This window comes from Dasypus novemcinctus, chromosome 18 (assembly GCF_030445035.2).
Source record: "Dasypus novemcinctus isolate mDasNov1 chromosome 18, mDasNov1.1.hap2, whole genome shotgun sequence".
Classification (NCBI taxonomy): domain Eukaryota; kingdom Metazoa; phylum Chordata; class Mammalia; order Cingulata; family Dasypodidae; genus Dasypus; species Dasypus novemcinctus.
In genome coordinates, this window is record NC_080690.1 from 20958322 (window position 1) to 20973298 (window position 14977).

Here is a 14977-nt window from a genome sequence, read left to right on the forward strand (position 1 = left end):
CTCCTAATAATGAAAGATATGAATTCACATATCTAAGATGCTCAAGGAACTCTATAAACAGAATAAACCAAAATAGACATAAACCACACCATATTGTAATAAAACTGTCAAATGCCAATGATAGAGAATTCTGAAAGCCTCAAAAGAGAAGTAATACACAGCACACAAGGCAGCCATAATAATACTAAGTGCCTATTTCTCTTCAGAAATCTTGGAGGCAAGAAGGCAGTGGAATGACACATTTAAAGTGGTAAGAACAGAGTTCTGGGAAGATGGATAGGAGTAAGAGAGGCAGAATGCAGATCTCTTACAAAACAGTGAAGAAAGGGAAGAAATTGTCCAAGGGGCCTGTTTTGGGGGTCTGCAGACCAAGAGAGTGTTGCATGCATTATCCAAGAGGGACTGGGGACAGAGACAAAGAGGCCAAAAGGAAAACCATGAATTGCTAGCGCCCTGCAGCAGGGAATGCCACCTATCTACCATCCTTGAGTCAAACAGTCTTAGTAAAACCTGCAACTGAGCAGCTAAGGGAGGGGACAGGACATAATCAGCCCCAGAAAAAGGAAGGGTGTGGCACATGGCTGAGTGTGGTTTCTCTTCGGTGAGTTTAAACAGCATAGCGGAGCTCTGAATCACTGGCTCAAAAATTCCAGTCAGAGGAAACTGAAAGATCCATCGCCATAGAAAAGTATGCCAAAGGAGTACCATCTACTGGCCAAATGAGAAAGTGAAAGAAGAAAAGGCTTGTCTCTAGATTCTTTCCCAGGTCCAGCTTATCTGGTCTGTGCCCTAGTAGTGAGTCCCTGACCCTAGCTTGATAACTTAAACAGGGCAATCTTAAAAGTTGTAGAAAAAAGTGAACCAAAAATCAAAAAGAGCTGTTAAACAAAACCACTAGGGAAGAGAGAAAAATTGACCAATAGAGTACAATCATTAACATAATCAGATACCTAGGTATCAGCAAAAAAGTACAAGTCCTATTAAGAAACAGGAAGATAAGGCCTTGCCAAAGGAACATACCAAGAATCCTAACAAGACACAGGATTTAAGACAACCAGTCAATCAACGATGTTTACATAAATCGCCTAAATCAATTCAAAGAGTTGAAGGAAAATATGACTAAACACCTAAGGGAAAAAGACACTAGGTAAGCCCAAAGAACAATCTGAAAGTCTGCAAAGAAAAGTAACAGAATTTATAAGAAAGAGAGACTCAATGGATGAGATTAAAAATACATTAGAGGGAAGTGGACTTGGCCCAATGGATAGGGCATCCACCTACCACATGGGAGGTCCACGGTTCAAACCCCGGGCCTCCTTGACCTGTGTGGAGCTGGCCCATCCACAGTGCTGATGTGTGTAAGGAGTGCCCTGCCACACAGGGGTGTCTACCACGTAGGGAAGCCCCACACTCAAGGAGTGCGCCCTGTAAGGAGAACCGCCCAGCACGAAAGAAAGTGCAGCCTGCCCAAGAATGGCGCAACACCCACAGAGAACTGATACAACAAGATGACGCAACATAAAGAAACACAGATTCCCAGTGCCGCTGATAAGGATAGAAGCGGTCACAGAAGCACACACAGCGAATGGACACAAAGAGCAGACAACTGGGGGGAGGGGTAAGAAATAAATAAAAAATAAATCTTAAAAAAAAATTTCTTTAAAAAAATATATTAGAGACATAGAACAGTAGATTTGAATTGGTAGAAGACAGAATTAGAGACTTAGAAGACAAAGCATATAAATTTAAAAAAGATAGAACAACAAACATATGCACTATAAGTATCTCAGAAAAAGAAGAGAATGAAAAAGGAACAGAATATTTGAGGAAATTAGGACAGAAATTTTCCCAACCCTTACATAAGACATGACTATCAATATTCAAGGACAATGGACCCCAAACAGAATAAATCTGAGTAGACCTACAGAGACAGAGAGAGCATTATGAAAGAAGCAATAAAAAAGCAGTGTATCATTTACAAGGGAACCTCAAAAAGACTAAGTGTTGCTCTCTCATCAGGAACCAGTGAGAAGGGAATGATATGATATATTAAGGTACTGAAAGGGAAAAACTGACAACCAAGAATTCTGTATTTGGCAAAACTGGCCTTCAAAAATGAGGATGATTTAAGGTCTTCACAAACAAACACAGACTTTGTCACCAAGAGACCAGATTTACAAGAGATACTAAATGGTTCCTTGTCTTTTCCTTTCAGGCTGCAGCTAAAGGAAAAGACAAGGGACAGAAGCTTAGAGAAGAGTGTAGAAATGAAGAATACAAGTAAGGGTGTTTTGGTTTGCCGAAGGGATACCAATGCAAAGTAACAGAAATGGGATGGCTTTTATAAAGGGGATTTATTTGGGATCAAAGCTTATAGTTCCATGGCTGTGAAAAGTCCAAAGCAAGGTACCATCCAAGATGCTTTCTCACCAAAGTCAGCTACTGTTGATCCTGGCATGTTGCCACGTGGTAAAGTAAGATGGCTACTGATATCTGCCTAGTTGTCTCCTTTCCCTCAAGGGCTAACTGACTCCTGCTGAACTCCTCTGTGGGCCTAGTCTCTTGGGGGCTTTGTGCTTAAGCAATCTGCTCTCTCAAACTGCAGAATCAAATATGCCAGCTCCCATTTTCCTCTGTCTGAGCCTCTGTGTCTCCTTTTTATCAGACCCAGCAAGAGGGCAGAGACTCAACATGAATCATGCCCCACTGACGTAATCCAGTCTAATGTACCTCACACCAACAGAAATGGATTAGTTTAAAACATAGTATTTTTCTTTTTGGAATTCATAAAATAATTTCAAACTGCCATAGAAGGTAATTCAAAGGACTGAAAGACAGACAATAGTAAGGTATGACAATGGAAAACCCAGGGATAAAATGGATGGAAAAAGAGGAAATTCAGAGATTAAACAGTACACTCTTAAATAATCAGTGGGTAAAAGAAGAAATTGCAATAGAAATCAGTAAGTATCTTGAGATGAATAAAAACAAGAACAAAACATAAAAACTTATGGGAGGAAAGCAGCTGTGGCTCAATCTGTTGGCCTCCCGTCTACCATGTGGGAGGCTCTGGGTTCACGTCCCAGGGCCTCCTTGTGAAGGCAAAGTTGTCCTGTACGCTGCAGAGAGCTGACGGCCCATGTGCCACGGAGAGCTGATGCAGCAAGATGATGCAACAAAAGGGAAACAAGCAGATACAGAAAAAGCATGCAGTAAATGGACACAGAGAAGAGACAGCAAAAGAAAATGAACAAGCCATGGGGGGAGGGGAATAAATAAATAAATCTTTAAGGGAAGCGGACTTGCCCAGTGGTTAGGGCGTCCGTCTACCACATAGGAGGTCCGCAGTTCAAGCCCCAGGCCTCTTTGACCCGTGTGGAGCTGGCCCATGCACAGTGCTGATGTGCACAAGGGCTGCCATGTCATGCAGGGGTGTCCCCTGCGTAGGGGAGCCCCACGCGCAAGGAGTGTGCCCTGTAAGGAGAGCCGCTCACCGCGAAAGAAAGTGCAGCCTGCCTAAGAATGGCGCTGTCCACAAGGAGAGCTGACACAACAAGATGACACAACAAAAAGAAACACAGATTCCCATGCCACTGACAACAACGGAAGCGGACAAAGAAGATGGCGCAGCAAACAGACACAAAGAACAGACAACTGGGCTGGGGGGGGGAAGGGGAGAGAAATAAACAAATCTTAAAAAAAGAAAGACAACAATACAGCAAATAGACACAGAGAACAGACAACTGGGGCGGGGGTGGGGGGAGTAAGGGGAGAGAAACAAATCTTTTTTAAAAGTCTAAAAAAAAACTTATGGATATAGCAAAAGCAGTACTAAGAGGTAAATTTATAGCCCTCAATGCTTTTATTAAAAAAGAAGAGGGGAAGGGATATGGCTCATGGGAGGTCCCAGGGTTCAGTTCCTGGTGCCTAAGGAAGACAAACGAGCAGACACTGAATAAGAACAATGATCAGACAACAAGAAGGAAGCAGATGTGTCTCAAGCAGTTGAGTGCCCGCCTCCCACATGGGAGGTCCCAGGTTTGTTTCCTGGTGCCTCCTAAAGAAGATGAGCTTACACAATGAGCAGATGCAATGAGCAGGGAGCAGATGGCACCTGCCTCCCATATGGGAGGTTCCGGGTTCAGTTCCCAGTGCTTCCTAAAGATGAGTAGACAACAAACGGGCAATGAGAGGACACGGCGAGATGACACAGTGAGCAGGTGAGGGAAACAGACAGATGAAGAAGCCATCTGGGGTAGGGGAGGGGAAAGACAAATGACCTGATTAAATGATGGGCAAGAGGAGTAGATGTAGTTCAAGTGGTTGAGCACTTGCTTCCTATGTATGAGGTCCTGGATTCAATACCTGGTATCTCCTAAACAAACAAACAAAGAAAAAATCAACTCTCATTGGGAAGCAGATGTAGGTCAATGATTTAGTGCCTGCTTCCTATGTTCCCATGTATGAGGTCCTGGGTTTAATCCCTGGTATCTCCTTTAAAAAAAAAACACACACAAAAATTTGAATAGACATTGTCCAAAGAAATACAAATGGCAAAAAAAAACACATGAAAAAATGTTCAATGTCACTACCAATTAGGGAAATGCAAATCAAAACTACAATGAGGGAAACGGACTTTGGCCCAGTGGTTAGGGCGTCCGTCTACCATATGGGAGGTCCGCGGTTCAAACCCCGGGCCTCCTTGACCCAGTGTGGAGCTGGCCATGCGCAGTGCTGATGCGCGCAAGGAGTGCCGTGCCACGCAAGGGTGTCCCCCGCGTGGGGGAGCCCCACGCACAAGGAGTGCGCCCGTGAGGAATGCCGCCCAGCGTGAAAAGAAAGTGCAGCCTGCCCAGGAATGGCGCCGCCCACACTTCCTGTACCGCTGACGACAACAGAAGCGGACAAAGAAACAAGACGCAGCAAATAGACACCAAGAACAGACAACCAGGGGAGGGGGGGAAATTAAATAAATAAATAAATCTTTAAAAACAAAAACAAAAACTACAATGAGATATCCTTTCGCCTATTAGAATGGCGACCAATAAAAAGTGAAAAAACTACAACTGTTGGTGAGGATGTGGAGAGACAGGAATATTTATTCACTGTTGGTGGGAATGAAGAATGGTACAGCCACTGTGGAGGACTATTTCACATTTCCTACAGAAGTCGTATATAGATTTGCCACATGACCCAGCAATACCAATATACTGGGTATATACCAGAAGAACTGCGAGCAGTCATATGAACAGACATCTTCACATGGATGTTTATAGAGGCATTATTCACAACTGCGAATAGATGGAAACAACCTGGGTGTCCGTCAACTGATGAATAAACAAATTGTGGTGTATACTCACAATGGAATAGTATGTTAATAAGAAGAAATGATGTCATGAAGCATATGACAACATGGATGAACCCGGAGAACATGTTGAGTGAAGTAAGCCAAACACAAAATGACAAATACTGTATGACTATGCAATTATGAATAAACATATTATGAACACTCACAGAGTTAACAACTAGAATAGGGGTCACCAGAAAATAGAATGAAGTTAAAGAATAGAAAGCTGAGAGTTGATCTGTGCAGAAATGGTAAAAAGGTTGTTTGTAAGGCTTTGGAAATGATAGAAATGGTGAAAGCACATCATAGAGTTTGTGCCTAGCAGTGCTATTATATGGGTATAACAATTGTTGAAAGGGAAAGTCTAAGGTCATGTATATTACTAGAAGGAAAGCTTAAAAAATGTAATATGAGTGTGTATAACAGTGAAATTTCATGTGAGTATGAATATGGGTAACACTGCATATATAAGACTGCTTTTACAAAATATAAATACAAATAAACTATAGAGACTTTGGTTAACTGTTATACTGTAATATTTTTGTAACAAAGGCAAAGAAAATACTGTATCAACACTAAAGGTAAAAAAGGAAAGAATGTGGGATTTAGTTATGAGATGTAATATAACTGAGCTTTTTTCATTTTCTTCACTGACATGGAGACCCTGGTCTTTCATTTAACCAATCTGTGCTCATTTTTTCATCTCTTAGAACACTAGAGAATCAACAGAGTTTGCCATTAGGATCAAATAAGATAGATGAGTCAGGACAGGAATTTTTAAAGTAACACTTTCATAATTTGTTAGGCTGCCTTTTATCTCTTACTTTATTTCTTGAAGTTGAAAGGTTTTTGTTTTTTTTTTAAGAAAAAGCATTAAAAGCAAAATACTGCTAATATATCTATCAAAAAACTGTCTTTCAAAAATGAGGGTGCAATTAAGACATTCCCAGATAAACAGAAACTGAGGGAGTTCATCACCACTAGACTGACCCTACAAGATATGCTCAAGAGAGTTCTGCAGGTTGAAAGGAAAGAACAATAGACAATATATCAAAGCCACATGAAGAAATAAAGATCTCTATATTTTTGGTTTGTAACTCCACATTTTACTTCCTATAGGATCTAAAAGGCAAATGTATAAAAGGCAAAGAGAAATCAGTGGTGTTGGAATCATAATGTGTAAACATGTCATTTGTGACAAGAAGTATGTAAAAGTGGGCAGAAGGAGGGGTAGAGGAACATAGTTTGTATATACTTTTGAAGTTAATTTGGTAGCAAAGCAAACGAGATCATGACAGATTTAAGATATTAAATTCAAACCCCAAGGTAAATATAAAGTAACAGAGAATTTGTAAATTCACAGAGAGAAATCAGAGTACAGGTTTCTAGGACCAGGGAGAATGGGGATCAGAATTAATGCAAAAAGGTTGTAGGGTTCTGAATAGGGAGATGGGAATGTTTTAGTAAAGAAAGGTGGCAAGGGGTACCACAACATAGCCAATCTGATAAACCCCTTTGAATGTTATGTACAGGAGTGGGTGAGTAGATTATTAACACTGTATATATGGTCCTACAACTATAAAGAAAAAAGAAAAAGAGCAACTAAAGAGACAATGACAAAGGCAAATCATGATCCTGGAAATAATCTAGCAAGACAGGAGATAAAGCACAAATGGATATTATTGGACTATATGAAAAAATTGGACTATAGACTATAAACTTTCTATCAATGTTAACTTTCTTGAAGTAGATAACTGTACTTAACGTAGATATATAAGTGAATATCCTTGTTCTTAGGAAACATACATGGCACTGTTAAAATGTTTGAGGGACATGATATATACAACCTATATTTTATAAGTACTCAGAAAATGGATAGATAACATAGGCAAATAACTGGATAGATGGATTGATAGACTGATGGATGAACAGAATGATAAAGCATGTGGCAGGATGTTAAAATTGGTGAATCTGGGTATCTGGGGGGATAGGGTTATGTTGGAGTTATTTGTATGGGGTTTGTACTGTTTTTGTACACTGTTCTATAAGTTGGAAAGCATTTCAAAATAAAAAGTTTAAAATATTTTTTTAAAAAATAATTTTGAGTAAGTAAGAAAGAAATGTTTCATAGGGTAATAAGAAAAATCAGGAATTTGGTTCAGCAATTAATCAACCAAATGGTGGAAAGGCTAGTCAACCAGTCATGAGAAACGACAAGTGTGACCATGACTGAACATGTATCTGTTAATGCCTGCATACCTACTGTGATTAAGACCTTATGTGTTGTACCATCTTCTAATCCTTCAATAATTTGCAAGGTAAGCACTATTCTGTCAGGAGAAACTGTGGAAGACTTTGTACAGGGTAAAAAACTTATTGATGTCTTTATCTAATGAACTCTTTCAGATTATTTGTACCTTTGATTTTCTTTGGGCTATTTCATAAAGTAAACTGTTAAAAACCAAAAGCAATACAAATGATCTTTACCGACAGAAATGCAAATGAATCTTGCCTGGGGAATACAACTAATTATTGCCCTGTGGACAACTGGTAAATTCAACTTGTAAATTCAACATTCCTGGTAGCCTTAGGTAAGTCTGTGTTTTTTAAAAATTATCCTTTGAATTGGCTGTAACATCTTATTCATTACCTCATATTTAATGAGTTAAATAAAATCTGTCATTTTAATTTCATGAGTCATAATTTCACTTTTTAAATTTCCTAATTGTTATTTAATAGCCCTTTTCAGAAATAAGTAAACTGCAGCTGCGAGAGATTTAAAGGCTTGATAAGGGGAAGCGGACTTGGCCCAGTGGTTAGGGCATCCGTCTACCACATGGGAGGTCCACGGTTCAAACCCCGGGCCTTCTTGACCCACGTGCAGCTGGCCCATGTGCAGTGCCTGATGCACACACGCAGGGGTGTCCCCCGGGGTAGGGGAGCCCCATGAGCAAGTGCCGCTGACAACAACAGAAGCAGACAAAGACACAGCAAATAGACACAGAGAACAGACAATAGGGTGGACGGGGGGAAGGGGACAGAAATAAATAAATAAATAAATCTTTTAAAAAAAGAAATAGAAGCTTGATAAGGACACAACTCTAACATCTGTGTTTTGGGTGTGCAACACTGCCTCAACCTTGTACCAGCTTTGAGATCATTTGCAGGTACATGTGATGGAGAAGAAAGGAAAGCTTATCTGAAAGGCAGCACATAAGGCTGCCTTGACCAGCCTCTCCCTCACCTCTTTTAAGGATATCTCTAAAAAGACAATGAGGGAAGCGGACTTGGCCCAATGGACAGAGCGTCCACCTACCACATGGGAGGTCCGCGGTTCAAATCCCGGACCTCCTTGACCCGCGTGGAGCTGGCCCACACGTAGTCCTTATGTATGCAAGGAATGCCCTGCCACGCAGGGCTGTCCCCAGCATAGGGGAGTCCCACATGCAAGGAGTGTGCCCCGTAAGGACAGCCGCCCAGCACGAAAGAAAGTGCAGCCTCCCAAGAATGGCGCCACACCCATGGAAAGCTGACACAACAAGATGACGCAACAAAAAGAAACACAGATTCCCGGGCCACTGATAAGGATAGAAGTGGTCACAGAATCACATATAGTGAATGAACACAGAGAGCAGACAACGGGGGGGGGGTTGTTGGAAGGGGAGAGAAATAAATTTTTTTTTAAATCTTAAAAAAAAAAAAGAGACAATGAGCAGTTTAGGAGCTCAAACATTCTTCCTACCTCCAACTAAACAGTTCATTTAATACACCATTAAAAGGGGGAGGGGGAACGGTTTGCTCAAAGTCCCACCAACAAACAGGGATTTGGAAGGCAAAGGCTACTTCCTCCACAGCCCCTTTTCCCAGGCTGGAATCCTAAAAGAACTGAAAAGGAAATGAGAACAACACTCCCTTATGGTGTAGCAAAAAGGAAGCCTTGGGAAATGCAAATCTTACAGGCAATAGGGAATGTCTAATTTTAATCAAGGAGTAACTGCTTCACATGGGGAAAAAAGATCCCAGGAATGCCCTCTAAGTGAAGGCAAAATTTCCCTGCAGGAATCAGTACTCACCTCCTACTTAAGCGTGAAAGACATCTAGAAAGTCCAAGGGCTTGGTATATGTCACATTTCACTCTTTAGTCAATAAAAACCCATTAAAAATAATCTAAGAAATAACTAGTTGTTTTGGCAAGAACGTGAAGTATAGAAATGTCCTAGTAATCAGGCTGTTTCAAGAGATGTGAAAATGACAATGACAATACCACTTACCCTGTGCCAGAGAATGTACTTAGCATTTTACAGGCACTACTTATTTAATCATCCCAAAACTCTCAAAGGTATGTATTATTAGCATCCTTGTTTTTCTAGAAGAAGAAAGTGAGGCTTACAGAGAAGTAAGTTGTACAAGGAGGATAGGTAACAATTGAGTAGTAGAGCTGGAATTCGAACTTAAGTCAGCCCAGTTCTAGTCTGTGATAAGCATTTTTGAGGGCTGAAATTTGTATAATTGTATTTTAAATTCAGTTTTTCCTTCCCCATAATAAAATAATGATGCATCTTAAAAGCAACTCCATCTAAGACTCAATAAAATATAATACAGTAAGCATGCAGAAGATAAACCGTATTAAAGTAGCATACAATAAAAAAATTAAGCATGCCTCTCACCTGCCCCTGAAATTCCCCTCTGCAGAACTTACCATGTTATCATTTATTTATCTTTTCAGAAATATTCTGAAATATGAGTTTATATATATAAAATACATTTCTGCTCTTCCTTTTAGTGTAGTAAGATAATACATTAATATAGTGAAACTATTCTTTTTCACCATAACAATATATTCTGGTAAGTGTTCTTTGGCAGCAAATACACATCTTCCTTATTCTCTGAAACAGCGGCATATCTGAATAATTACGTTGAAATGGTGCTAAATTAATATCTAAGTCTAATAAATACAATTACTTTGGAGTAAAACTCTATTAATAGTAAAAAGGAATTTCTCCAACTCATTTCAACTTACACTACCATTATAGTTCTTGGTACACTTAAATACTTTATAGAACTTTAACATACATCAAATTGTTTTCATGAAACACACAGCAATGAAATGGGACAGGAACATTTTATAGGCTAGACAAAGCAGGCATATGAGTGAATTCTACACTAGAAGTTGGATGTCCACACTTAGGATAGCATATAATTCCCAAAACTAAGTAAAGAATAAATGTTCTTATCAACAAATCTCAAAGTCACTTTGCATGTCTCATTAATGAAATACCCAGAAATTTCTGAATTAGAACATGTTACCAAAAGGAAAGAAACACACTCGTTTAATACAAACCTGTTTAAGTCTTATTCAAATAGGAGAAAATTAACATTTTGGAAACCACTATCAAGTTATCTTCTAATTTCACAAGATAAGAAGCAGGATAGCAGTTGTATGGAATGGAACCAACAATCCTTTTGAAGATTCTTCTAGGCTATTTGTGCCCTTGTACAGACTGGATTAACTGTGGGTCTGGAGCAGTCTGAAATCTTTCTGCTAACTAATCTTTTAGAAAATATTATCCTTTAGAGAATAAGAGAGTTCAGGGAAATTATATGGATTTTCAGATGCATTTTCCAATACTCATTTTCTTTCAGTACAACATTCAGGATAAGGTAACAGTGTTTATGGCATGGCTCTGATGCTGCCTTCTCTACTCACTCCTTCTGGTTGTTAATCAACTGCAAAAATCAGGGACTATACTCACATCAGACACAGCAATGGACTGCACATCAGCATTTGCAATGAGGTGGTTCTTCACAAGTGTCCCAGTAGCAGAGTCCCAGAACTGCACCTTCCCAGCAGAGTCCACACTTATGACAGTGCCATCGGATAAGAAGGCCACGCCCCATATGATACACTTCCGCTTAGACACACCCATATATCGCCTATCCACGATCATTTTATGAATAGCACTCCCTGAAAAATAAGAAAAGCCCACAGTTGGATGGTCCTTATTTCTCCTTTTGTCTTCGAAAACCATGTGTGATGGGCACAATAACATTAAGTTAGCTGCCCGAGCACAGACAGCCAGTAAGTGGAAGTTCTTGTGAACTGAGTCTTGGAATTCAAAATAATTACCTGAAGGCAAGGCACGGAAGAAAAGGAAAAATGGAAAAGAGACATTTGAGACCCCCACTTAAAGCTAACCAATTATGCACACATTTTACACTGTTTCTTCCTAAATGGGAAAGGGAGAGAAGACAACAGTGACAAAATCTGGGGAACTGGAAAGCAGACAAGGGATTGATTTAGCAGACCTCTGACAATGTCCAAAGCCTGTGGTGGGGAGAGCTAGAAAGCCAAATGATCTGAACACAGAAGGTTCAGGAATTGGTGACCCCAGATACTCTTGGAAGTGGAGGTAAAGATGGAGTTAAAAAGAGTGATCGGGTGAAAGTAAGTTTAAAAAGCTGTTAGAGAGAAGAGGGCACCAGAATGAGCATGAAATCAGAGTTCAGGATATCAAGGTTGTGCATCAGACCAGAGACTAGCTAACTAGATGGGAGCAGGTCAGAAGGCTCTGGGAGAGACTTCAAGATAAAGCAAAAGCGAAAACCTGATGTGCCTGAACCTAAGGAGAACAGATTTGCACTACTGGAAGACTTTGGGAACATATTAGTGGTACGTACATAAAAACTGGGAGGGAAAAAACAGGCAGGCAAGCAGGCAGGCAGATAGGGACAGACAGGGAAGGAGGGAAGACAAAAAGTACACAGGAAAGGAACCATAAGGTAGCATTTAGATTATAATAATGAAACCATTGACTAATACTGGAAGGATAAGGAGAAAGTGTGGGTACATGAGGCAGGGGGTGGAAAAGGAGAGCTAAATAGTAAAAAGTCAATAAATAATGGTCTAAAACAGAAAAATGAAAATGTAGCATTATCTTTAGAGGATACTGATAAATATAAGAATCAGCTAAAAATGGAAAGTGGTTGCTTTTGAGGACTTGGAGAAGGAATGTGGGAGGGATTCCTGTATTTTTGTAACAAGTCTTAAGGAATTCTTTGACTATATGCATGTACAACAAGAACAATAAAAAACTTATTTAAGCATGGAGAAGAAAAAAGTAGACCTGCCTGACCCGTTTTACTTCCATATGCTTAGATGGGAGTAAAGACACACCCACCAAATAAGTTGAAGTGAACCTCATCACTGAAGGATTCCATTAGCCAATTCTCCATGCCAAGAACAGAGAAAAGTATGTGGTTCTCTATCTTTCTCACCTCATGTCTCACCAATTTATGTTATCACAATCTTAAGTTCCTCAATACAGAAGCTCACTTTTGCTAAGGACTATGATATACAAGTAGATATTCTTTTAATCCTTCAGAGTGAAACTCTTATTATTACTCTCATTGTGATGAAAAATACTGCATCCCAATGGAAAACCAAGATTCCCTTAATAGCAGCAGTAGTCATCCAGGAAAGGAGTGAAATTGATGGTGGGCATCAGGGTGGGCCCAGGAGGTTAATGAGAAGTTAAGTCCTAAAGGTAGGGAAGCGGACTTGGCCCAATGGATAGGGCGTCTGCCTACCACATGGGAGGTCCGCAGTTCAAACCCTGGGCCTCCTTGACCCGTGTGGAGCTGGCCCACGCGCAGTGCTGATGCGTGCAAGGAGTGCTGTGCTGCGCAGGGGTGTCCCTGAGTAGGGGAGCCCCACGCGAAAGGAGTGCGCCCTGCAAGGAGAGCCGCCCAGTGTGAAAGAAAGTGCAGACAGCCCAAGAATGGCGCCGCACACACAGAGAGCTGACAACAAGATGACGAAACAAAAAGAAACACATATTTCTGGTGCCGCTGATAAGGATAGTAGCGGTCACAGAAGAACACACAGCAAATGGACACAGAGAGCAGACAACTGGGGAGCGGGGGGGGGGGGGAAGGGGAGAGAAATAAAAATAAATACATGAATCTTTTAAAAATAAATAAAGGTAAATGAAGCATGACAAGTGCTCAAGTTATGGAAGCTCAGAAATGTCAATCTGACAAACAAAACCCCCACCCTAAATGAACTGAGAAAAACAGTCACCTGATTTGACATCAAACACACTAATGTAGTCTATGGAGCCAGCTGCAATGTGGGTACCAGAAGGATGCCAGCTCAGACTCAGGATGCGACCTTGTAAGTTAAAAAACAAAAAAGAAAATGACATACGCATAAATATATAGCCAAGGGTAACTGAATTCTCTTTCCACTAATCTAAAGGACTACTATTCTACAATTTTAACTCTCATTTTCTGTATCCCAATGAAATACTATTTTATAAGAAATAAGAAACAAGTATGATCTGGGATCCACAATGACGTATCTGATACTTTAGTAACACCTATATAGTTGATGAGAGTGTAAATACATACCACCTTTTGAGAATAATCTGGTAGTAATCTAAAAAAATTTAAATGTGCATACTTTATGGTCAAGCAAAGGTACTGTTAGGATTAGATCAAGATGAAATCCTTGCATGAGTGTCTAAAAATGTGTAAGTTAACAATGTTCCCCAAAGCACTGGTTATAGGAAAAAAACAACAACAGGAACATTAAAAAACTACATCCATCAATAAAAGTGTAGTTAAATAAATTACAGAGCACCATAAAATGGAATGTCATGCCAATTGTTGTGACTGACAGAAAAAGATGTCTGGGATAGATGAAGTGAATATCCAAGCTGACGATAAGCACGTGTGTTTATATGAATATACAAAAAGATCTGGTTCCAAAATGTTACCTGAAGAGTGAAATGAAATACTTTCTATTTCATATTTGGCAAAATGTATGACAATTTTAACAAGCATTGTATCCTTTCTTCTTTTTTTTTTTAAGGAGGTACTAGGGATCAAACCCAGGGCCTTGTATATGGGAAGCAGGTGCTCAACCACTTGAGCTACATCCGCTCCCCACTGTATCCTATTTGCAATTAAAAAAGAACATCCAAAAGATATTAAAAGCAAACAAAACATATGCTGAAATCTGATTAGCAGAACATAAATATTACTGATGGACACCCAGAAAATCCATGGGACAGTCACTAATCTCTAGAGGAGGGGTCAGCACACCGCGTGGCCTACAGGCCAAATAGGACCTTTAATGTGTTTTTATAAGTAAACTTTTACTGGAACCAGCCACTCCCATTTGTTTATCATCTATGGCTGCTTTTGTGCTACAACTGGAGTTAACAGGAACCATATGACACACAAAGCCTAAAACATTTTTATATCTCCATTTATATCTATATCTATGTATATTCTATATCTGGTCCTTTATATCAGAGGTTTGCCAATCCCTACTCTTAGGAGGTCAGAGTCCATTTGTCTAAGTGGAGACCAGGCATGGGCAATTTTTTTTAAAAAAAGCTCCTCTGAGGTAATCTGAATGTGTTAGCAGGATTAAGAACCATAGCTCCTTTTTATTCACACTTAAGATTTCACAAAAATAAGTGATAATTAACAAACTGACTTTTTACTTTCAGAGATCACTAGCTTTCCTGGAATTTCTGCTTGTCTACATTATTTCTTAGCCAGGCAAATAACAACTATACTACACAATTAAGAAAGTCTGGGCTAGGATTCTAGAACATACCA

General features: G+C 39.9%; 1 protein-coding gene across 1 annotated transcript in view; it reads right to left on the reverse strand.

Annotated features, from left to right (window-relative positions):
- The window catches only part of UTP4 (UTP4 small subunit processome component), a 61327-nt gene that overhangs the window by 40826 nt on the left and 5524 nt on the right, over positions 1–14977 (reverse strand). Inside the window, exons 5-6 of the mRNA XM_004468124.4 lie at positions 13428–13517; positions 11101–11312 (exon numbers count right to left, since the gene is read on the reverse strand). Coding sequence (XP_004468181.1) covers positions 11101–11312; positions 13428–13517 — 302 coding nt within the window. The remainder of the gene's footprint in view (positions 1–11100; positions 11313–13427; positions 13518–14977) is intronic.